The sequence below is a fragment of the Cydia amplana genome, chromosome 18 (assembly GCF_948474715.1).
Source record: "Cydia amplana chromosome 18, ilCydAmpl1.1, whole genome shotgun sequence".
NCBI classification, from domain to species: Eukaryota; Metazoa; Arthropoda; class Insecta; order Lepidoptera; family Tortricidae; genus Cydia; species Cydia amplana.
The window spans coordinates 11352749-11377213 of NC_086086.1; the positions used below are offsets into that span (position 1 = coordinate 11352749).

General features: G+C 36.4%; 3 protein-coding genes across 3 annotated transcripts in view; 2 read left to right on the plus strand and 1 right to left on the minus strand.

Moving 5' to 3' along the window:
* LOC134656435 (polyubiquitin-C) overlaps positions 1-24465 on the plus strand; it is a 90151-nt gene that overhangs the window by 38471 nt on the left and 27215 nt on the right. The window lies entirely within an intron of this gene.
* LOC134656442 (GRAM domain-containing protein 2B-like) overlaps positions 1-24465 on the plus strand; it is a 75244-nt gene that overhangs the window by 14561 nt on the left and 36218 nt on the right. The window lies entirely within an intron of this gene.
* On the minus strand, positions 21648-24289 carry LOC134656382 (uncharacterized). The gene is made up of 5 exons (XM_063511898.1): positions 24110-24289; positions 23594-23803; positions 22430-22508; positions 22248-22362; positions 21648-21745 (listed from the first exon to the last, which is right to left on the minus strand). The coding sequence occupies exons 1-5, from the start codon at positions 24161-24163 to the stop codon at positions 21670-21672; spliced, it is 534 nt and encodes a 177-aa protein (XP_063367968.1). The 5' UTR covers positions 24164-24289; the 3' UTR covers positions 21648-21669.

Below are 24465 nucleotides of genomic sequence, written 5' to 3' on the forward strand. Positions count from 1 at the left end.
TAAATAAGGACTAAGTATTATTGAATTGAGTTACCACTTAGTATATTGAATACGGGACGTTCGTCGAACAAACATATACGTGTGAATTAAACTTAAATTGTATTTTTTGCATCGATTTGAATATAATGGTTATAATTATCTAAATAATTTATGGGGTTATTCTGTTTTCTGTATAATCAGCTATTGATTTTAGTCAAAACTAGCGACCTGCCCGTTGCATTGCACTAATATAAATATAAGGTGTAAAACTCCCTAGTAAGTATCATTATAATTATGAACTTAAGCAACGCTATGCTACTGGTTGTTATTATTAAATCAAGAGAAGACATTTTTTCTGTTAAGTATTAATTAAATGAATGAAACATACTTGTAAAAGCTTGCTACTATCAAAGAATATAACGTAGCCTAAATATAAACAAGGCAATCCTAATTCAAAGAAACAAAAGGGTAAATTTCTGCAAATCTTCGGTAGGTATGATAAAGGTAATAAAGGTAAACAAATTCAACAAAAACACATGTACGGGGCTACGGAAAAAAAAGTACGCAGCTGCAGTTCTTATCAGTTTCGAACTTTCGGCACATTAAAGAGTACTGTTTATTTCTAGATTGAAGGTAATAATAACATATTATTGTTAGAGTGTTTTATTGTATGACTAACAAGCTAAGCCAACCTACCGGGTTTTTTAATTTTAGTTAATTTATTACTGATTAACATTTAAAAGGCCGTACTATTAGAAATAAATTTTAATTCAAAGTAATGAAACGGAATTAGAGCTATGAATAAAAAACTCACGATACATTTTTATTCGTAGCTCTTAGAGACCGCATCGTATCTTCACTCAACGTCGCGGGCGGACCGAACCGGCGTGTTCTTAAGATACGTGAAGCCGTGATCACGCCTACACGGATCTACACGGATTCACGTACCCTAATTTCACGTAACCGAATGTCACGTGCGGAACGGACCAGAAAACCGTTGCCGTGATTCACGAAACCGGGCGCACGGCTACGGGTTCACGAATCACGGACACGACCGCGAGCCCTAGTTTGAACCCGCGACCTCCGGATTGCAAGTCGCACGCTCTTACCGCTAGGCCACCAGCGCTTCCTTTAAAACATTGATCTAACGCTGAAAATTCCCCTTCGTTTCACTTTTTAGATTTTTGATTATCATAAGAATTAGAAGCGATCATAGTTATTATTAGTTATATCAAATTGTGTAAATGTCGTTTGATCATTTCATGAAATACCTACATAGGTATACAATGTGGCCAACCGATCATCTCATGAATGAAATGATTGCCATACCCTGTAATGATTAATTCTAAGATCTGCCCACGACATTAACATATTTTCTATAATGTTAACATTCAGAGCGGAAAATGGGGTTTACATTTAATACCTGTCTATGCAGATAAGCGGTCACATGACTTCGTCCCCTTTCTAATTTTTAACAAGCAGAAACGTCTGCGAACGATGCTATTAAGCTTAGAATAAATTTAAAAGTGGAAAAATTACTGTCTTGGGTAAGACTTGAACTCACGGCCTCTGGATCGATACTCCAGCGCTCTGCCATCTGAGCCACCAATACCTCATTCATCGCCAGCAAAGTTCAAGTCTCACCCAAGACAGTAATTTTTCCACTTTTAAATTTATTCGTCCCCTTTGGTCTTAACCCAACTCTAAACTACTACCTACATAGACTAGACTAACTAAACTCCCGGCCCTCTTAAAAGGTCAATGAGCACTCACGTGTTCTGATTGGTGAACTTGTCGCCTGTCGCCTAATGGGCAGTGACCTTTTCACAATTCTCAGGGACATAGTTACAATTGCTTATAGTGTATGCGAGTCGAAAGCTCGGGCGGACCATCATAGAATTAGGTACGTGCTAATTTTGAGATGAGGTCATAATTTAGGTAGTATGAGACCAACTCATAGTAGGTACCTACTTATGTAAATCACAAAAAAGGCTGCTTTATACATTCCGGTTATGGGTTAAATATTTTAGAAAAAGGATTCTTCTGTGAAAAGTTAACGACCGATACATATAACGTTTTTCTCATTTGGATCTAAAATACCTACATGTATATACCTAGGTACTGAAGAAAAATATCCTGCCTGTAAGAGTGCAGCATAAAAATTGGCTTATTTACCGGAAAGACGCGCACGACGCAGAACCATAGCTTTATGTAGCGATCACGAGTATCACGACCACTCTTTCAAAACGCCAAAAGGCTACATACTCAACAGCCTGCCCTCTGACATCAGATAGGAAGCCAATAAAGTAAAATTTGGTAAAAAGCTGCGTAGTTACCTCGAAAATCGCGTATAGTAATTGTTGAGCATTATTAGTAACGATAGATGTAAACTATTTTGTAATATAAGAGAGTAGAGACTGCAGGATCCCACAGTTAAACCGTGTAAACTGTTTTGTGGGACACTGTTCTTGTACAAGCTGTATATTTTTTTATGTTAATAAATAAATAATAAAATAAAACAGAAAATTCACCATTCCTACCAACTTCTAAGGACGGACCAAGCTAACTCTAGCTGCATGGCATTTGTAATGACAGAGTGTGGCAATTTCATCATAAATGTCAAATTTCTATTATAAAAATATGACGTTTTTAATGATCACTTTGTTCTCTTTATATCGGTGCGGACTCTACCAACTTCTAGTTAAGGACAAAATTACGGGTGTAGAGGTCTTATTAGCCTGGTTTTCTTTAAGTTCGACTCACTTGGCAAAGCAATGAAAATACGAGGAGTCTCTCATTAGGCGAGGACGAGGTGAAAATAGCGACTATAGCGAGTATACCGACCCAGTTTTCGGATTCTTCAAGCGACGTGAAATGACGTCAGGCGACGCCACGCCTCCGCCAGGAGTGCCAAAAGCTACGTCATTGCGTTATAAATGTGATACACCTGTCCAGACTTTTCTGATAGCTATTTAGGAGCCGTAATGGGTGACGTCACTTGATACGTCTACACTAGGCATTGAGGTATAACAAGAAACGACATCTCGAACAAAATGTTTCCGCATCTCAGAGAAGTGCATGCATGCATGCGAAACCGAAAATTGTTAATCAAGCCGCCACGAGTATTTTTTGACTCAAACAACGTTGCATACAATACTTTTTCTACGACCAAACATTTACTTTGAAAACTAAATAATAGTAAATCAACAGTTATTCCATTGCTTACCGGTGAAATGTTATTCCATCCCTTTTATTATATTTTCTTGTGCTATTGTTGCAACTTTTTAACACGCACGAAGGCATTTTTTAATTTTTTAATTTTTTTTTATATTTTCTGTACATGTTTGGCATCTCGTCAGTGGTCGGTGACGTACTAAAAGCAAAGAAGTGCATGCACTTCTCTGAGGTGCGGAAACATTTTGTTCGAGATGTCGTCTCTCGTTATACAATACCTCAATGACACTAGGTAGGTATACTCGACTCTACTACCCTACGACTACCTAATACCCTCGGTAACTGAACTTTAATACAATGTGACCTATTTTCGTCGCTCTTATGTTTGTCTTGAATGTAGACCTTTTCACATATCAATATTTTATCGATCTGCTAGCGAGTTAACTTACCTATGTACAAATACAAACGTAAGCAATTATGCCAATTCAAGCAAGGTTTATAAATTCTAACTGAAACATACATAACCACTTTCTGATGTATTCTAGAGGTCAAGGTCCACTTTCTTGGCCCATATGCACTAATTTTCCGAGAGCGACTGGGTTCTACTATCTACAGATACAATTACCTGCATTATCTAGCATATTTTTATACAGTGAGATATGATTGCGTGATATTAGGTTGGTCGTGGTCAGCATTAATGACGCTAATCGCATTTTACAAGGGAGCTGAAGCGTGAAACACGTACCGTTTGAGTTACGCCAAGCAGCAAGAAGTTTGCTGGCTTGCAGGTCTTCATGTACTGTACTCATAACACAACCGACGTTTTGCAAGACGAAGGCGTATAAGTACTATTTTATTTTTGCTACATAGGCGCCGTATGAGGCAGGGGTGGTACGAAACCTATCCTAGGCATTGCTGGGAAACAAGGGGTGAAAAGCTGATTAGGTACACATGAACTTCGCCCCTTTTTAGTGACGAACGTGGTTTGTTAATTAAGTCTATAGTTTGGGTAGAGTCTGTGCGGAATGACAAAAGTCACAGAATTGTATTGTTTCCCTTACATTCCACGACTCTTCTCTTTCCTTACAAACTCTACAATGGGTTAAGTGCAATCAGTGGGGTAACGGATTAAAAAAAAAATCGAGCGTATATTCGGGTACTTTACAACGTAGATATGCAGGTTGTTTTAAGTGCTTTGACTCATAAAATAGTTTGTTAGGAACCTGTTAGGAAAATGCGTCTCAGTTAAAAACATTAGTTTAAAGCAAGGTTGCCTTCAATATTTCCTATCTGTGCTTACTTTGTGCGTGAGTTTTAAGCTAGCTGTTTTGATCATTTTTCACTTCATACATCGGGACAGGCTAAAGCACTAACAATAAGCCATGCTTAAAGTCTTTTTTTTTATTCGGTAGACTAAAATGACATTTCATAGTATGAACATCATGTGTCATTCCATACTATGAAATGTAATTTTAGTCTACGGAATAAAAAAATAGACTTTAGCCATACTGACTGTACCTGAATTTAAAATCTTGGTGACTGTTTAAAAAACTGTTAGAATTCGGATACTATCCCCAAATAAGTTGGAGTGGTGGTGCGCAGTGAGATTAAATCTGAGGAGGTGAGCGAAAATGGAGCTCGTAAATATTCATTATTTCTAGTAATTGATATTATGGATCAGTTTAGATGCTGAAACTTAGTATATACAGTAATAAAAACCGTTATTTACAAGCGCCATGCTTCTAAAGTTCCCGGAAACGTTGTCAGTGCACTTTGATGTTAAATGTTCTTCCAAGCATCTTCAATGCGTCATCAACGTAAACGCTTTTAATATTGTTTACAATTTTACAGGATTATTTTACTCACATTTTTACTGTTTACCTACTATTTTTGATGGTGTGTTAGTCAGCTTTTTAACGGAATATTACTCACAAAACGTAAGTGCCTCTTTAGATCATTTTTACCCGACTACGGCAAAGCCAAAAATAAGGGTCATGATCTTTGCAGACTGTGTGTATGGATAAATTGTGGAAGTGATGATGATAATGATAAGTGAATACCTAACATAATGGTGTCGCGTGTTTTTTGGTTTTACGGGTAAAACAATACTTAATAACACTTATCCCAAATCCTGGCGCAATGCTCCCAACTCGTAAAATAACCCGTGATTTATTGTTTGGGTGCCTATACATTAGTTGGAATTATCCAACAGGCTTTATTGTTCATGAAATTGAAGAATGTGTCCAACCCAGTATTAGAGGCATTGAACTTTAAGGTGGCGACTGACGTGAGCATTTGCTCGATGCGAGCGCGTTACAAGTCGAATATTCGGCACGTCAGTACAGCGAGCGGAGCAGCTCGATGGCGAGCGCCGAGCGCTCGAGCGCGCTCCACCCGGCTGTCGGTTTTTTGGCGAATCCCTTTGAGTGTTACATTATACGTCAGTCGCTAGCGCGAGCGCACGTGGAAGCCACTTATAGCATTTTATGTGACGTGAATTTTGGCATTCGATAAAATGCAGTGGAGTCAAGAAAAAACTCTTTTATTTATTGAAAAAATACCGCCTGCACCCCCAACTGTGAGATCCTACTCATGAAGAGCACTATAATAAATTGAAGAAAAAGGACGCATGGGTCGAAATAGCTGACGAGATCAACGAAAACGTTGACGAATGCAAAAGAAAAATAACAAGCTTGCTTGCATTTTTGCGAAGAGAAAAATTAATTCGGATTTTGAAATAGACATATATTAGATATCTTTTAGACATCACCAAGATACGATAACGATATGTTTAAGATCTAACCTGTCATATTTGACATTTGCGCGATTCTGGAGATACTATCTAGAATGGATCTAGTACGTGTCGTCTCTTGTGAATATCTTGAAGTTCGAATACGGCAGTTACTCAAATTGCATAATGTACGAAATTCATAATAACTTTGAAATCATAATCACAAATGTCAAATCATAAATCATTGACCGCTAATTTCTTGGTTTTTTAGAATATTCATCAAGTTCAATCTTCAAAGCTTTTTGAATAAATTTGTTATCCATACACGCTTTCTTCTCTTCTTTAAATAACAGTAACGGATTAAAAGGAACGCAGCACACATCACCTCTACGTCCGCCATTTTGCCTACTTCTGGATGAATGTATGGAGCACAGGCGAACATATAATCGAGGCGAATATTCAGGTGTTTTGAGCATTTGCTCACAACGAACAAATGCTCGCATCGAGCAAATGCGAATATTCGCATCGAGCATTTGCTCACGTCAGTCGCGAGTCGCATTTCAGCTCATTCACCCCTATTACCCGTGCTAAAGTGTTTATACACAACGGCAGAACAACGAACTTAAGTAGCAAATAAACTGAGTACTTACATGTATATACATAGGCATTGTTAATATAGTTAAAATCTAATTAAAATAAGTACCTTAACTTACATTTGAAGAACGCTTCAAATGCTTCAATGAAGCAGATTTCCTTGCAAAAAAATGCTCAAAAAAAGAAGTGCACTTACCTGTCCACTTATTAAGTACAAGCTAAGCGTAAAATAAATACTGAGTGACACGTTCCTGTTGAAAATATTTGTTAAGCATAACAACAGTGCCTGCCTTCTAGTTCTAACATAAGCTTAACATCGTTAAATAAGGGGGTGTCAAGTTTGGTTCCCGGTAACCCAGGTGATCCTGTTTCACTTAGCTTTTCAGTATTGATCGTATATATCGCAATGTAGACTCGTGAGTTAGTTATTCAATATTATATTACCTATACCTATAGACTATAGAGTATTATTGTAATGATCTTATAGATTACCTACATAGGTATAGATGTAACCTGAAACCTGACTCCACGATCCTATAGTCCTATATCGGGTGTCAGATCCCGTAAAATATAAAATATATCATTATAAAATTGGATGTTAATTAGGTGAATCAACTTTTAGAACATTGATTTCGTGTCCCTAGACTCCCTAGCTCCCTCGATTTTTCAGAAACCATGCAGATTTTTTTAGGTAGTACTTTTTTGTTAACACGGGTATTATTAGAGCTATAAGTATTTAATTAACACATTAAAATTAACAACTTGATCAGATTAATAGTTACATTTTGTACGGTACCTACCTAACGCACCAGAAAAAAGTTTGCACCCATACAAAAATCAGACGGTCTAGCATGAGTTGCGTTCTCGCGCGCGACTCCATACATCAAGCGCGACTTCAAGTATGGACTCGCGCGCGAGAACGCAACTTATGCTAGACCGCCAGGGACACACCATTTTTGTATGGAGGCAAACTAAAAGTTGATTCACTCAATTAGGTACTTAATTCTTTTGAAGTATGTGAAGTGTGTATGTTTTTTTCATGTTTTTAAAATATAAGTTTTGTGTAAGTAAGTATATTTGTTATTGCTCTGTCAAGAAGTTTTCTTTGTAGCTAACGTATTTAATTACTCCTTGTGTATATTGTGTATTGCACTACATAATTATTGGGTCAACTATAATAGTAAGCAAGTATGCGGGCCTACACGTGTGGTAGCTGCGTCAGTTGGTCAGTCAAGCCCACACACGGGGCAAGTCAGCGAAGCGGTGAGGTGAGACGCGAGAACGCAACTCGCAACGCTCGCAAGGCAGCCGGTGAGCCCGTGAGGCGGGAGGCGCTTCTTGGCGTTTCATTTCAGTTGCTTAACAGCTGTTACACACCGCGTACGTGTTTCCGAACGCAATTGGCCCGGCTATTGACACTATTGACAGAAATGTCATTTTACTTTTTAAAAGTTTTTTGTTTAATTACATAAACAGAACATATGTGCAAAATTCCCTGTAAATTCTCTAAAAGAAACTATATTTGGCAGCATTAATAAATCTAACGGTGTGATTGTTTCGGTTTACAAACAGTGACGTTATATTGTTTACTTCTGACTCTTCTGAGTGCCTAACGTACTTTTGACAATCTCATCAATTTGGTGAATATAATGTTCATCGACTCGCTTTCTTCATCTGAGATGAAAACTAATCGAATCTTTCGAGAGTGACCTTAATCGAGCTACGTGTCGGATGACCTTCTAAATGAAGGAGTCATATCCAGACGAAATTATGCTGTGTTTCGTTCAAGGTTTTGGGAATGGATGTGAACATGGATACAATAAGAGTAGAGAAATTACCGAATGCAAAGAAAATGCTAGTTTGAGGTTATCTAAAAGGAGGTCGCACGCTAAAAAGGTCTCATTACAAGTGCAGACAAAGCTAGAAGTGACTGACACTGTTGGAGAGGAGGATGTAGAATTGAAGTCAAAAAAGTCTCAGTCGCTGGTGACTGGGAAGTCCCTGCGCCTGTCGTCGGGGGACAGGCTCCGGCTACCGGAGGTCAAGAGGAGCCTGAGTGACAGGTTCTCAGTTATTACTGATGCGAGCGGGAAGAGGCCCAGTAAACATCTTCTGACTATTAGAAAAACATGGTAAGATTTAAATGCATAATATTTACATCTCATAGACATTTTTAGAACTTTAATACTAATGAAAAATTTGCTAAAGCTAAGCTTTCTTGTAATAACTTTTATCATTTTAAATGTGAGTTTTGAAATCACTTCAAAAGGTGCATAAAGGTTTAGCCTGTGCCTATGCAGGTTTATATTGGCAAAAATTATAGATTATAGGTTTTCACCGGCAGGGTTTCAGACACTAAACATCATAATTTGCACCTATTTTGTATGATGGGTTGTCGGCTCTCTAATACCTTCAACTAATACCTATCCACAAAAAGTATAAAGGACATGTGGCCATGTGGCTAACATTGGGAAATTTACTGTTAGATCAACAGTTTATGGTTCACTTATTTTTGTATGCAAAGGAAAAAGGTTCCATTAAACAACTTTCAGTCCTAAAACTATTCAAGTAGTAAGAATTTTCTGTAGGTAATTACTTATCATTTCATTTGATGCATCACTTTAATATTATTTGGTATGACTCATTATTTACCTTTCAACAATACAAAATACATTAGAATGATTACAGCACTGCATGATAATGAAATTCTAACATTGGCCATGAAAAGTCAGAACACCTTCTGACTTTTCATGGCCAATGTTAGAATTTCATTATGAAACAAGGGAGAATCGGTATAATATCGGTACCTATAATACCGATTCTCCCTTGTTTATTTGATGACTTTGCCACCCACACTTGTAAATAGGTACCACTGGTACCAGCGTCAAGAATTGACAATACATTTGCCTATACATATAGACATAGATTATGGTTATACAATGTTTTATTAATGTCAAGACCTTTTATATTTTTTGGCCTTGACACTAGTAATCATAATTATGTGAACATAATAATTCCCATTAGGAGTCTGAATAAAACAATAAATATTGCAGAGGCCTTGGACATCTCTTACCTCGTATGTTTTATGAAAATGGGTAATTTTGTAAGGGACTCATCTTCATTTCTCTTCAATGTATACTACTATGACTTGCAAAAGCAGTCTTATTTATATTTTGTGACACACCTATCTTGTACCTGGAATTTAGCTGCGATTACTCAGTCGCCATTTTCAGTCTTGCAGTTTTCTTTGTGTTCTCTTATGGTACCTGGGGCCCGTTTCTCAAAAGCTTGTAACTTGTAAATTGTAATACAAGCGGATGTCACTTTTTGACAGCTTTTGTTAGAAAGGGACTTCCACTTGTATTATTACTTACAAGCTTTTGAGAAACGGGTCTCTGGTGATAATAATAGCAACATTTTTGAAAACACTTCTCTTATCAGCTTACCAATGTTATCACACAGGTGCACAAAATCTCAACATGTTCCTTGTCGGGTGTTAAATGATAAGCCAGATAAAGATATTGATTAGATATCTATATTGAATATGGTTCAATATAAACAGGAAATGTAGACATGGACTGCCTAGGACATTTAGGCACGAAAATTCAATTTGTAACAGTAGAATTTCGCAGAAAACTTTTCTTAAATAATTTCAGCTATTCTTATTTTTGAAATAAAATGTTGTTAAAGGAATTTAAAAGGATAGTGAAGAAAGGCTTCGCCATACGGACATTTCTCTCCGGATTTTTACACAATTTGATGTATTTGACAATCATATCTGTGCCTCCGCGTCTAATTTTATTTGCATTCAGTATTTGATTAATATGGAATTTGGGAGCTTTTAAACATTTGTATGGAATTATTTTTCGCTCCTTTATAAGTCTATTATGAGAAGAAAGTCGGTTAAAAATAATCAAAAGGTCGTCCCATTTCCACTTAATTAAAATATGCTTATTTCCAGGCCAGATTTGAAGCGTAATTTCACGTAAATCCGGTGACACTACAATAATCCCCATTACAGTAACCTTATGAAGCGAACGGAAAGTCATTGTAATTATTACGTCCAGATAGCATCAATCGATTATTCTTTGAAGTTATTTCAGTAATGCGAAGTAGGTCGAAGCGCACGCCATGGTAGATCCATCACAGAGGTTGCGTTGCGACACCCAGTTTGCGAGAGATTGAGAGATAACCGAAATAACACGGGTGACATGAAGGCCCAGGAGAACCAGTATACCTAAGCCCTCTCCCATATAAAGTTTTATAATATAAACGATAACTAGTGTCTTAATTTTAGGAATCCACTCAGTTTCTACCTTATCACTATCACAACAAAGTCGCTTCCCGCGGTCTGTCTGTATGTATGCTTAGATCTTTAAAACTACGCAACGGATATTGATGCGTTTTTTTTTTAAATAGATAGAATAGTCTGGCGTTAAATTAAACACAAGTCGTCTCCTTCACGATTTTCGTAGACATCTCTTCTAAATACCTAAAACTGGTATGGATGTGTTCCTCGTGGTCTCTAGAATACGAATTGACCGGTTTTAGTTTATGGAGAGGGGGACGTGTCGATAAAAAGGGGGGGAATGTGGGCGGCCGACCAGCATTGATATTTGTTCACATCTTGAGTCCTATGGGACCGATCGGTTCGTTTCAGGTGTCGTTTGAAAGAGTATTAAACGTGCTATTATTGCTTCATAATAACTGTAGTCATAACTGTAGTCGTTTAGAAAATATTTTAAAATATATGATTTTTTACCGTGCATGGATGGCATAAGTACTGACAAAACATGCGTCTAACTCAATAAATTATAACTTTACCGCAATTAATGTTATTACAAAATATACGAGAAATTTCATTAGCTTTCTAAAAACATAAGGTTTATTGGTGTATGGTATTATATAACCATGTAATGATGAATTTTGTTCAGCATGGGTCACTACGCACCGTCACGTAAATGGCGGGCGACCGACCACAACTGTTCATTGTTTCTCGGGTTCTATTTTACTGATCAATTGGTGATGGATACCATTAGAAAGAATGTTAAATGTACAATAATTGGTTTCTAATAACCGTAGTCATAACTGTAGTCATTTACAAAATAATTGAAAATATATGATTTTTACCGTGCATGGACATAAGTACTGGTAAAACATGCTTCTAACTCAATAGATTATAACATTACCGCAATAAATATTTTCAAAATATACGGGAAATTTTATGAGCTATCCAAAAATATAAGTTTTATTGCTTTATAATGTTGTATAACTAAGTAATCATGAATTTTGTTCCGCATGGGTACTGTGCACCGTCACGTAAATGGAGCCCGGCCATCGTTGAGTTTTCATTATATTTCAGGTTCTATTTTTCTGATACATGGTGGATACCATTTGCAAGCATATTAAATTTTCTGTGAATACTCGATTGTTTGAAATCTGAGGCCCAAAATAACCATTTTAAAAATATTAAAGAAAATGTTTAATTTTTACCTTAGAGGTTTGCTTAGTGACTGAAATAATTTGAGAAAGAGATAATGTAGTAAATATAGCGTGAAATTTTTAGAGTAAAATCAGCAAACTATTTATTAACTTTCCAAAAATATTGTTTAGTTACCGTACAACTATAAACATATATGTAGGTATGCCAGGACCAATTTCGCCAAGCAAGCAAACACACGGCGCGGCGAGCGCCTGGTAGACCAGCAGCATTCTATTATTGTTTGACAGTACATTTTATAATGTAGGTATCCAAAATGATAAAATATCGATATAAATGATGGTTTGTTTGTTTTGTTTTTTTATCACAGGAAACTTAAGTATAGTTTGACTCTTTTGACAAAAGCCCAGTTCTAGGTTCATAACATCGTTAAGTTCGTAGCTTTCATGATTGCAAAACCACTGCATATGAAGTACTTAATATCTGTGTTGTTATTTGACTCACGCGTCTACACGTAAAACGTTTTCAAACCCACTCCGTAGTTAATAATTTAAAATCACCTTTTTAGTGAGATCTGAGGCTTGTGGCGTTAAAGAGATATTTGTCGCCGCACGCTCCAGGATGCAAAATAAGTGACTACTATTTGAGTAGCAGCGTATGTCCACATAATAACTATCCGTGAAGTCCGGTTTTAAGTATAGTAATAGTAAGATAAGGTCAATATTGAGTAAACTATCTATATTATATTTATTTACTATTTTATTTTACGGTCTAATTTATAGTTTTTGCTTACCTATTGATTCATTGGCGTTTGGCATTGTAGTTTTAGCTTGTAAGTATGACTCTATTGACAGTTATAAGATGTACTACGGTATTTAAATAACGCTCGTCTGTAACTACATGATCTTAGATCTATAATAGCGACTCATAACTTCTCTGTTCGACTGTAAGTCATACAAGAGAGTTAAGTAGCGATTGCGATATAAAAAGCTATAAGTAGAAGGCTTTATCACACGTTTAGAACCTTAAGTGCAAATTGCAGATTATTACTCATATAGATGTTAAGGTTGTTCAATTCACTTTGAGCTATAAGCTATAATACTAGCAGCTTAACATGCAATATAGCGCCCAAAACAGCTACTGTAGATCTTAAATCTTTAGATGAACCTTTTAAACACTTTTATCTCACCAGAGCCTGTAAACTGTAAACTAAGACTATAGATGTAGCTATTCTAGAGCCAGGCTGTCTTTAGGTAAGAAAATAGGTGCTAAGTGTCGCCTAATTGTTTGTTGGGATTTATATGACGGTGCGCAGTGACCCATGCTGAACAAAATTCATTATTACTTGGTTATATAATATCTTACACCAATAAATCTTATGTTTTTGGAAAGATAATGAAATGTCTCGTATATTTTGTAAATACATTAATTGCGATAAAGTTATAATTTATTAAGTTAGAACCATGTTTTAGCAGTACTTATGTGCATGCACGGTAAAAAATCATGTTTTCAATTATTTTGAAAATGACTAAAGTTATGACTACAGTTATTGAAAACCAATAATAGTACGTTTAATATTCTTTCAAATGGTATCTATCACGAACTGATCAATAAAATAAAACCCGAGAAATAATGAAAAGTTGACACCGATCTCCTGCCATTTACGTGACGGCGCTTAGTGACCCATGTTGAACAAAATTCGTAATTACTTGGTTATATAATATCATACACCAATAAAACTTATATTTTTGGAAAGCTACTGAAATTTCACGTACATTTTGTAAGAATATTATTGGAGTAAAGTTATAATTTATTGAGTTAGACGCATATTTTATCAGTACTTATGCCATCCATGCACGGTAAAAAAATCAAATATTTTAAAATATTTTGTAAATTACTAAAGTTATGACTACGGCTATTAGAAACCATTTATTGTACGTTTAATAACCTTTCAAATGGTACCTATCAGAAATTGATCAATAAAATAGAACCCGAGAAATAATGAAAAGTTTACGTCGGTCGCCCGCCATTTACGTGACGGTGCGTAGTGACCCATGCTGAACAAAATTCGTTATTAATTGGTTATATAATATCATACGCCAATAAAACTTATGTTTTTGGTAAGCTAATGAAATGTCTCGTATATTTTGTAATAAAATAATTGCGGTATTGTTGTAATTTATTGAGTTAGGCGCATATTTTATCAGTACTTATGCCATCCATGCACGGTATAAAATCAAATATTTTAAAATATTTTGTAAACGACTACAGTTATGACTACGGTTATTATGAAACAATAATAGCACGTTTAATACTCTTTCAAACGACACCTCACACGAACCGATCGGTCCCATAGGACTCAAGATGTGAACAAATATCAATAATGGTCGGCCGCCATCTTTGCCCCCCTTTTTTTCGACCCGTCCCCCACTCCATAAACTAAAACCGATCATTTCGTATTCTAGAGATCACGAGGAACACATCCATACCAGTTTTAGGTATTTAGAAGAGATGTCGACGACTTTTCTCGAAACAGGCCGATTTCCACCTGTCTAGAATGATTCAAGAGGAAGGTTTATGTATAATTTGTTAACCCGTGCGAAGCCGGGGCGGGTCACTAGTTAGATATAAATTTGAGTAAATTTGTGTGCGCAATGTTGGCAAAACAATTTTTAAGACGCGTTGCCTTAAAATTTACATACAAATAATGGACAAACAAGGTACCTATTTCAATAGCAACAATTATCACTGTTCTTATTTAGGTCATAATTAATGACAATCTTTATTTACTTAGGACTACTAAGATTAAAGAACCCTTTTGCGCAATGCTCACAGGAAAACTCAACAAGGGACTCGACAGTTGATGGAGTCTCGTAATATGGAGCCAAGTTCATTCTCAATTAGACTCAAGGTTTGAGTTCTATTAAGTTCTAACCAACACGAGTATAGGTGTCCTCTCCTCTCCGTTTGATCATAGTAAAGGATCTCAAGGCCAGGTTATACTGGCGCCCGAGAACTAGTCTCTGCGTTTGCATAACCAATCGGAATATTTGAATAGTAACGCGCTGGTAATAACCTGGTTAAAAAAATGTTGTAACACGCTTGTTGAGATCCAGATTACGGTTATTACATGAAAAACATACATTTGGAGGAATAATGACGCACGATTTTTTTTATTATTAATACGCCTAATCTTACAATGTGAAACCCACATGAAACAAGAATAGTTTACTACGAGCATCGTCTCTTAAAATTTGCTGAGGATATTGACGGGAAAACGCTGTTAAACCTGATTATTTTCGCGCTAAATTACTCCTAACTTCCTAACTTGCTTGGCTCTTTCCTAACTTGGCAGTATGGACGACGTTTGTACCTATATACTTCATCTCTGCATCCGCGCCCATCAGGATGAAATACTTACTGTAATGATACTGATACTTTGCCGACAAGGCATGAATACCCTAATAACCCGCAGCGACCGTCGTGGTATAGGTTGATGTGAATGATGTGACGGTTAAGTTAACTGAAATTCATTACAAGCAAAACTGAAAACACGTCATCAACTATACCTACCTGGAATCTCACGCAAAAAGGAAGCAAGTAACATGTGCCGTCACATCTTGATTATAGGTACTGAGTCCACGATTATAGCTAAAATGATTAGATAGTAACAACAACACAATTGTCGCCTTTCAATAAGTCAATTCTAAACCCGGAGGACAATTGTATGAGGTTATCTAAGATTGTTTTAGAGTCAACTAACTCGAATTACTCGAATAAAATCGTTTTATCTATAAAATGATACTTAAGGAAAACATTGCGAGAAAACCTTCTTCCATATGCGATGAAACCAAAAGTGCGTGTTAAAAAAAAGCATCGGACGCACTTTAAATTATTATAAACATCATTAAGTGTTTACAATTTATAGAAGGAACTTTTTTTCGGGGCGCACTAATATTTGCATCCGTCTTCGTAAAATAAATATTATTTCACTTTCAACATTTGGAAGAGGAAACTGTTGTTTTTTAGCAACTATAATTGATAAAATAATAATCGCTCACTAATTAACAATTACGAATATTAATGAGTCATTAACATAATTTCAATGCTTTACTCAATTGGGGAAGGTCAGATGCCGGAGATGAAGACCTTGCCCTTGCTACTGTATTGTGTAGTAGTAACCTATAACAAGGTATTATTTTTATTCTATTACAAAGATTATTTGTAGGCGTAACTATTTATTAGCCAGAATGATACGGTTTTGCAAAAAGAGACTAGTTGTTACGAGTGCCTAAAGCTATTTAGTTAGGATCAATAAATATATGTGCTTAAAATATGTCGATTTCTTTAACTACATTTTATTTTTTCCTCGCGCAGCATCGCTTTACTTATACAAGGAAAATGCCTGTTAGCAACATGGAAGGAAACCGATGCCAGTAACATTCGATAAAGGTCACATGATTTACGCGATACATACATTTACCAATATTTCCATATAAGGAAACATTTTATGAATTATGAATGTCAACACATATGTTCCTTTCGATATAATCTTACATTGGTGACAATTAATTACTATTGAAGCTCAAATGTATGCTTTTGCTTTTTTCCCGACTTCTTCGTTACATCACCAAACAGTATACCTAATGCCTATGGAATATAGTTCGGAATTATCGAAACCCCCAATATTGTAAGGTCAGCCAGGACTATTGCAACTATGGGACAATACAATTACTCTAAAAATACAATAAGTGAGTCTAGCTTCTTATAATTACCATGGGTGAACTGATGAACTCTCTTTTATCACTGGCGAAAGTGTGCCATGAACTAACTGATTTTGAAGACCGTTTACGGTTTACATTGAATATTATATTGCATTATATAAACATCGATATCGAGATGGTCGATAAAAAAACATTCACGCTCTACGGAAAATCGATGTCAGTGCGACAAGATAACGGGGTATACTGATTACATATGGACAAAACTGTCAGTGGTCTATTGAGTGGTCAGTCGTTAACTGGCCCATTAACCTTGACTGCATTAGTGAATTCGTTATGAAGCTTGCGGTCAGTCCTCAATTACTATATCGACCCCCGTCCGTGAACTTTCACAGTGAGCAATTTGTCAGCTCAAACCAGAGCCTAGAAGTTAGGTACCATAAGGTAGGGTGCGGTAGGTTATATATCAATTATGCAACACTCATATAAGTATTAACTAATTACATATTTAAATTATTATACAGTTACCTCTTGTCGGTAGTTTTCAGTTTTCCCCTAGGGCGCTCCGTAAGAAAGAACGTTACAGTATGAAAGAATGCGATCTTAAAGTAAAATGTATCTGCACTTTTCCTGCAATTCCTTAAGTATTATAAACACTACTTATCCTTTCTTCATTTTTATTAGGGTTTCATACCAAAACGGCAAAAAGGTCCTTATGGAGCGACGTCCGTCCGTATGTCTGTCTTCATATCTCGAGACAGTCGAGACCTACTCTTACACTATCTGTTTTTTATTTAAACAATATACATAAATTGCTATACTGACGGCAGATTCGGTTCTAAAACTTCTTGTTTACTTCTAACGGCTCGAGAATTTCTAGTCATTCTAGACACGTTGATTACTTGATTATTCATGATTCATGGTCATGGCGTAGGGTCATTGTTAGGAAGGATTGTTCCTTTCCTGCGGATAACATCTAGGTACGTTTTACCGACACGTGCATTTTTATTGCCCAGTGTTTTTCCGATAATATATAAATCGTGAATGAGTATGATAAATGATAATAAATAACAGAGCTATTGACATTAGTTATTAATTCATATTTTAATATATTATTCTAAAACAGAGAGCCTTTCTAAATAGTGCTTTTCCTCTACTACATTGCTCGATCGTAATGAAGTGTCTTAATTAGAAAATAAGAATTATTTTAATTTTTAGCGTCGATAAGATGTAGCTTACGTACCTAAATACCAACTCGATAATATCAATACAAATCAAGAACTTTTCCTCATAAACAAAAACGAACAAAACCTTATCAAGAACAACATCCGTCTACGCGTCGAATTTTAGGAATCAATCCATTTTATATGTTTACGGAAAAACCTAGCGCCATGCGGGTTTTTGAGACTCGGGTCGTTTTGTTTATCACATTACATTATTCTACGTACAACAAAAATATTTGCTTAAATTCAATGTTATTTTAAGAACAAAAATACCTATGTTCTATGTAAGTAACTATAATGAATAAAATATCGCTTTGACAATTAGTCATGGCGTGGTTAGATAGATTCTGATGAGAAGTTCGTTCGCTTATTTTTATCTGATGGCGACTAGTTACAACCGATTGTTGTATGATAATTACTTTATTTGTTATGTTTTATGTGCCACGTACAAATACGTTCAATAAAGGACTGAAACGACAACAATTTTGGAAATATGCCAGGCCAAGTAGTTCAATTGTGTACCGGAGGCTGGCGAGGGTCTGATTCGATCGAACCAGTATAATTGTGCCTTCAAAATTCGTAACAACTGCATGCAATCAACGATTACTTGACACTGGTTGGCCTCAGACGTACGTTCGCCTGTGGATGGTACATATACATATAAGAATAGCAAAGCTTCCGACCACGGTCGATGTCTATAACGGGAAGTTGAACAAAAAGCCAGCACAATCCGACAAATTCCAATGGCCTCTCACTTCAAAGGACCGCTTCGGGACGTGGGCATGTTTAATTCAGTAGGATAGCGCCGTTAAAGATAACCTTGATATGTCGGCCTATGAAAATAGTCACGTACCGAAAGTTCGTTAGGTCCTATGAGTAAGGCGGCATAAATAGTGTAAGATTACAAGACACTAGTCTCTGTAATGGCTACTTTAACTTATTGAAATCGTTTATCGGTATTTCCATTTTTACTATACAGTACAATTACAATTTTAATAATTAGCTAAATAAATGAAGTTTATTTTACACAGTGACGCGTATTTTATCGCAATGACGCATATTTGACAAAAAAGTAAGTCTATCGATTACACTTTTATTATTGGTTGTAGGTATATAAAACGCCAAAAATTTGCAGTGTATTTCACAAAGTCACAGTCTTACGCGTTGCGATTCTGCCAACAGTTCAGTAAAAAAAATAAGGCGTCTGTCCAGTGGGACAAATTGCCAGGTTGGGAGATCGAATTTATATGACGATTTTGCCAACATCCAAAATACTCGTAGAGCATGACGTTGTACGGTGGATGCTCTTAGTAAATAAATAGTAGACTTGAGTAAAAATTGTTTTTTTTTTAAACGTGTTTCTGGAATTCTACGGAAAAATCTTAACGTCAAAATTACGATTCAAGCTGGTGTTGGTGTATAGCCGATTCCTTACTTATATGTACATACATATGTGTTAGGATTCCGTCAGAACCCAAAAAATAAGGCGGTTTTGTTTTGTATAATATGTACATAGTGTCTTGTTCCACAGCCCAGTTTTGAGGGCGCAGTAGGTGTCTACTTACAAACTAGCGGTAGACTAATCTGTTTAAATGAGATACTTCCGTAAGAGAGCTGTCGCGTTACATGTATAATATGGTCGTATATTTGTAGCCAGGTGTTGCATTACAATGCTGAGTAAAAATAATCAGGATTCATAGTACGAATTCCTACCTCTATAGACCTCCGGTTTGGTTTTTCACATTTGGAGGATTTTTTTATTAACATAATTATAATTTAGATGAGTGGAATTTACATGACACATATCTGTTATGCAGTGGCTGCAGTACCTTTTATTTGAGAGCCGGTCTTAGGATAGGTTCATCTACCAAGTACTTACCTACGTTTTTCTACTTCACTGTAAGAGAAAAAATACTGCATTCAACATATTTTTTCTCGATCGGTATCCGAAAGTTAATGAACGTCCCTGATCTAAAAACGTTCTATTTTAACTATCGACTTTACTATTTCTTAGAGATGTCACCGGGTATTTGCTGTGTTAACTGTCTGGTCAGTTAAAATGTCGTAATTCAACTGGTTTTAAGCTTTTTTTTTATAATTAGATCTAAAGAAATCTAATGGAAGCAGTCACGTGAAGCTTGCCACTTATTTAGCACCAACACCACACCAAGTCTGTTCTATGTACCGAAGACAACCTTTTTTATGACTCTGGCAGGCTAATTAATTGGGTAATTTCGTACGATCGCCGTCGATATTAATGGCTGTACATAGTCGTTTTTCTAACGTTCTAACACTAACCACAAGTGAATAAAACTAAGATTAATGTTCTTGCGCATGCGCACCACGAGACGTTAAACGAGGTCTGTTTCTAATGCTTTAGATTTTTCCGCGATTGTTCAACAACATAAATACTTGTATCTTATTTATATTTGTATTTGTTTTATTTGTGTTTTTGTTTGTGTTTTTTTTTTTGTATTTTGTAGTGTTATTGTCTATTTTACATGGCTATGATATACAATATTCAATTTGAATATGAATACGCGTGTACTGTTTAGGGTTGTAGTAGGTTTTTTTTTCAAGTTCATCGATAAAACCTCAATGGTGAGGAAAACCTGCTACTGTGTAAACCACATTGTAGCAGGTTTTCACCACCCGTCTGCTCTTTGACACCAACTAATAGTTTTAGTGTACAATAACTAGGAAACGACGATCATTGAAGTGTCCTAAAAGTTAATATCGGGTATGCATTTGAACCGACAGATAGAGTTGTAGTGTCTTAAGTAGTCTAGTGGAGTCTAAGCAAGGACGCTAAAATGAAGACCGACAGTTATACTAGACCTATGATATCGCCGTAGTGCACTGTGCATCGCGGTGTTGGGAAGAAATGGCTGCAAAGAGGGCAAGACTGTTTTCCCAGACCGAATGCCATTGGCTTGCAAATAAGGAGACCCAACTGATAACGAAAACGATAGAAGCAGGTATTATAAAACTTGGAACTTCAGTTAAGTTAAAAGGCCGTCACGCTTATATTTGGATCCTTCATACACAGTCAGAAGATAATCTCGCAAATCTGCCAACTTAAATTCCCACGTCGTAGTTATTGTTTACGCTTATAATCAGTCTACTTGTGCAACAAGTGCTAACAGCTGCGAAATCTAAACTTGTTACACGAAACAAGCCATGTGTATCCACAGTTGTTTCGTTTCGTTATTGTTTATCCCGGCGGCGTCTGTCATTTCCCGACGCTCGGCTACACCTGGCACAATTCCTAACATGTGTTAGCTGATTAAAATATTAACCTTTCTGTATCAAGGCTATTATTGTGCTTAGCATTGTTCTAGTTTTTTTTGCCACGGTTCTCTATAGGCTATAGGAGCCTGGGTTTCGCCCTCTTTTTACCCTCTTAATGAATGATTTTCGTAATAGAAACTATCCTATGTCCTTTCCTGGGACTCAAATTGTCCCCACACCAAACTTCATCCTTAGGTATAGATCGATCATAATCGTTAAACTATTTAAAAAAAAACACCGGATCAAGGTTTATACAGTATATTGGTATAGTTATAAAAAATACAAATAATAAATATTTCTGAATTACCTAACTTATTACTCACACACCTCACTTGTCCTGAAATAAATATTATTCATATACAGTTCGTGCGATATACAATCTCAATCACCATTGATTTGTCAATCCATGGGTCACCGTCAATCATCCGTGATTTTGACGGGCTGTAGTAAATAAATGTGAATAATGGACCAGCTTTACCACCGTGGTCATATATTTATTATGCAATAGTCTCACATTTACTGCTTAAAATAACGATGTTGTTTCCGATTTGAATATAATGCTTGCGGTACTGGCGGAACTTCTTTATAATACCTGAGGGAAAAGAAAAAAGAATTAGTGGAATTATGGGGGGGATTATAGCGTGGGGACTATAGCCCGAGCCCTCTCGCGCATGAGAGGAGGCCTGTGCCCAGCAGTGGGACGTATAAAGGCTGAATTATTATTTATTATTATGGCGGGCGATCAAACTGATGATCCAGGTACATGCAGTTGCATATTTATTTCTCTGTGGCAGAGATAAGCAGCTGCACGTTAAAATTATAAATTGGCCAGGTCATGCTAGTGTGACAACATCGTGTTCATCCAGAGATGGAACTTTCAGGTGAACCAGTACAAGTGCACTGCTAACGGTGTACCACTCCAGTGCTAGAATGCCACTGAGACTTACACCACCCAGTCATATGTGATACGTACTGTATGACAGCTTCAAGTTCTTTTCATTCTAGTATATAAATGGTGTATCAGCTGGTATATAAATATAAATCAGCTCTAAAATAGAGAAAGTATCCAAGTCGATTTATTCTGTAGGTCTTACCTCACGTAACCTCCTAGATGCGAAACAGATTTGCTATTTAGAGGAACCAGTAACGGCGCTCCGAGGCCTTGCTGCACCTTTATGAAGTATTTAACACTGCTGGGAATCAGTGCACCTGCAACAGAACTTTGTTAAAATCCTTGAGACTATTTCGCTGTTGTAGTTATTCTATCCTAGTTTACCTTTTGCGTCGTATCTGTACTTGCGCAGCAGCGTTTGCATCGTCGGATGAATGTTAGAACGTACCACGATCGCGCACGACTGCAAAATGGAAGTAAATTGATCCAATAAACCCATCGAGAAACGTTTCCGTATTTCTAGGATTGTGTTTCCTTACCAAAAAGAAAAAAACAAAAGGCATACATAAGCCCTGTGCGCATACTCTGACTTTTGTGACCAACGGGCAACGCACACAACTTGCAAAACCTTTTGTAGATTCTATACCTTCCCTACCTCCTTCCCTGTTATGTACCAACGACATTTTCGGGGTTAATGTGCGAATTACATTTCATATTTATCAGTGTTCTTTTTCAAAGGAAAACATTGCAATAAAACCGATCGGAGCTAGTTTTCCCCCTGTCTCGTACCTATTGCGGTAAGTTAGATAGCCGTCGCTTTTGTAATGAAAACTGCGGCCTCCTTTAGGATGCAACCCTGAAAGCGCTATAATGAGGAGGATTCAAAGTGAAAGTTATTAGAATTTACCACAATCGCGTACGGCAGCAAAGTGGATCAAAACAAAGTGGATCCGATAAATCAATCGAGCAATTTCTAAAGCAAACAGTGTTATCAAGGCCACCCACTTTTCACTCGTGTCTGGTTTCACATGTGTTACCAACTCTATTGCTAAAGAAAATAGCGTTGTGAGGTTTGTTAAACAGACGTACTACATATATTAAATTATTAATAGAGTTCTCTGTACCATTTTTTGTGGGAAACCCGAGTGTGCAAATGTTTGAGCGGGTAATGCAAACCGTAAAACCAAACTTACGGTTTTTGGATAATTGATGATTAAAATACCTTGGTGACGTAGGTGTACGATAGGTGATATATAATATTAGCTAATATTATTTATGAATCACCGATCCATCGTCCCATTCTCTAAATCGGAGTTTTATCTTGTATTAAGAGGACAAGGAAGGATCAGTAATTAATTTGAATTTAAATAGATACGAGAGCAAATTAAATTATAAAAAGTAGTTTGAATTAAGTTGATGATAATCTCGTCGATATAAAAAATATGTTCTGCAGACTTCACGCTCTGTATAAATTAATCATTCGCTAGAACTCGAAAACAGCTCTCCATGTACAGCTGCATCCACTGAACCATGTATTTTTCTCTTTACCTCTTTAAGTTTCGCCATTAGATTTGAGTTGTTCTCTGAACTGTCTAATATTTCTTTTTCTTTAGATTTAAACGCCATTTCTTTTCCGTTATCATCCTCGTCCTCATCAGATAATTCCGATTCAGAGGCGAAATTAAAAAATGGATATCGCAGAGTCGAGTCTTCATCGAATGTAATCACGTCTCTTTTGTAATTCCTCGATATCAACGTCTAAAATCAAAATATTGAAATTTATGAATAAAAACACTTACTTATCTGAAGTTATTTTATAAGTTTGAAATGCCATTTACCCATTGTCAAACTATTCAAAACTAGGTTGTTGCATATGTTCAACTACAAATAAAAAGTAAATATGTATATTATTTTATCCGGACAAGTTAGTCGAGTGGTATTTTATTATGTCTAATTTATAGATATTCATTCAGATTCTAGGCCAATTCTAAATATTTAAATTTAAACTCGGACCACTTCAATATCACGGTGTATTTTACGAACACATCTCACTAAAATACTTACATTTTCGACACACAAAAGTCTAGCTAAGACAAGAAGAACCGTAGCGATCTGCATGACTACCACGAATGGGTCGATTTTTCGGATCAGGTTGGTTGGCGATTTAGTAAACACGAGGCAAGTTTACTTTTAATTTGAGATCTCGTATCAACATTCGACGTCTATACCGTTATTTTAAATAAACATCAGAAGGGCTAAGATGACCGGCTCTTTATCGTTTGTCACCATGCCTGTCATGTTCTAACAAGTAAGTGTGGAAGTGACGCATGACATGACAGGTGATAAAAACGCGACCATGATACCGCTGCAGGTTCGTACTTTTGTCTGCGGACACTACTGTGATATGACAGAAAAAAAAC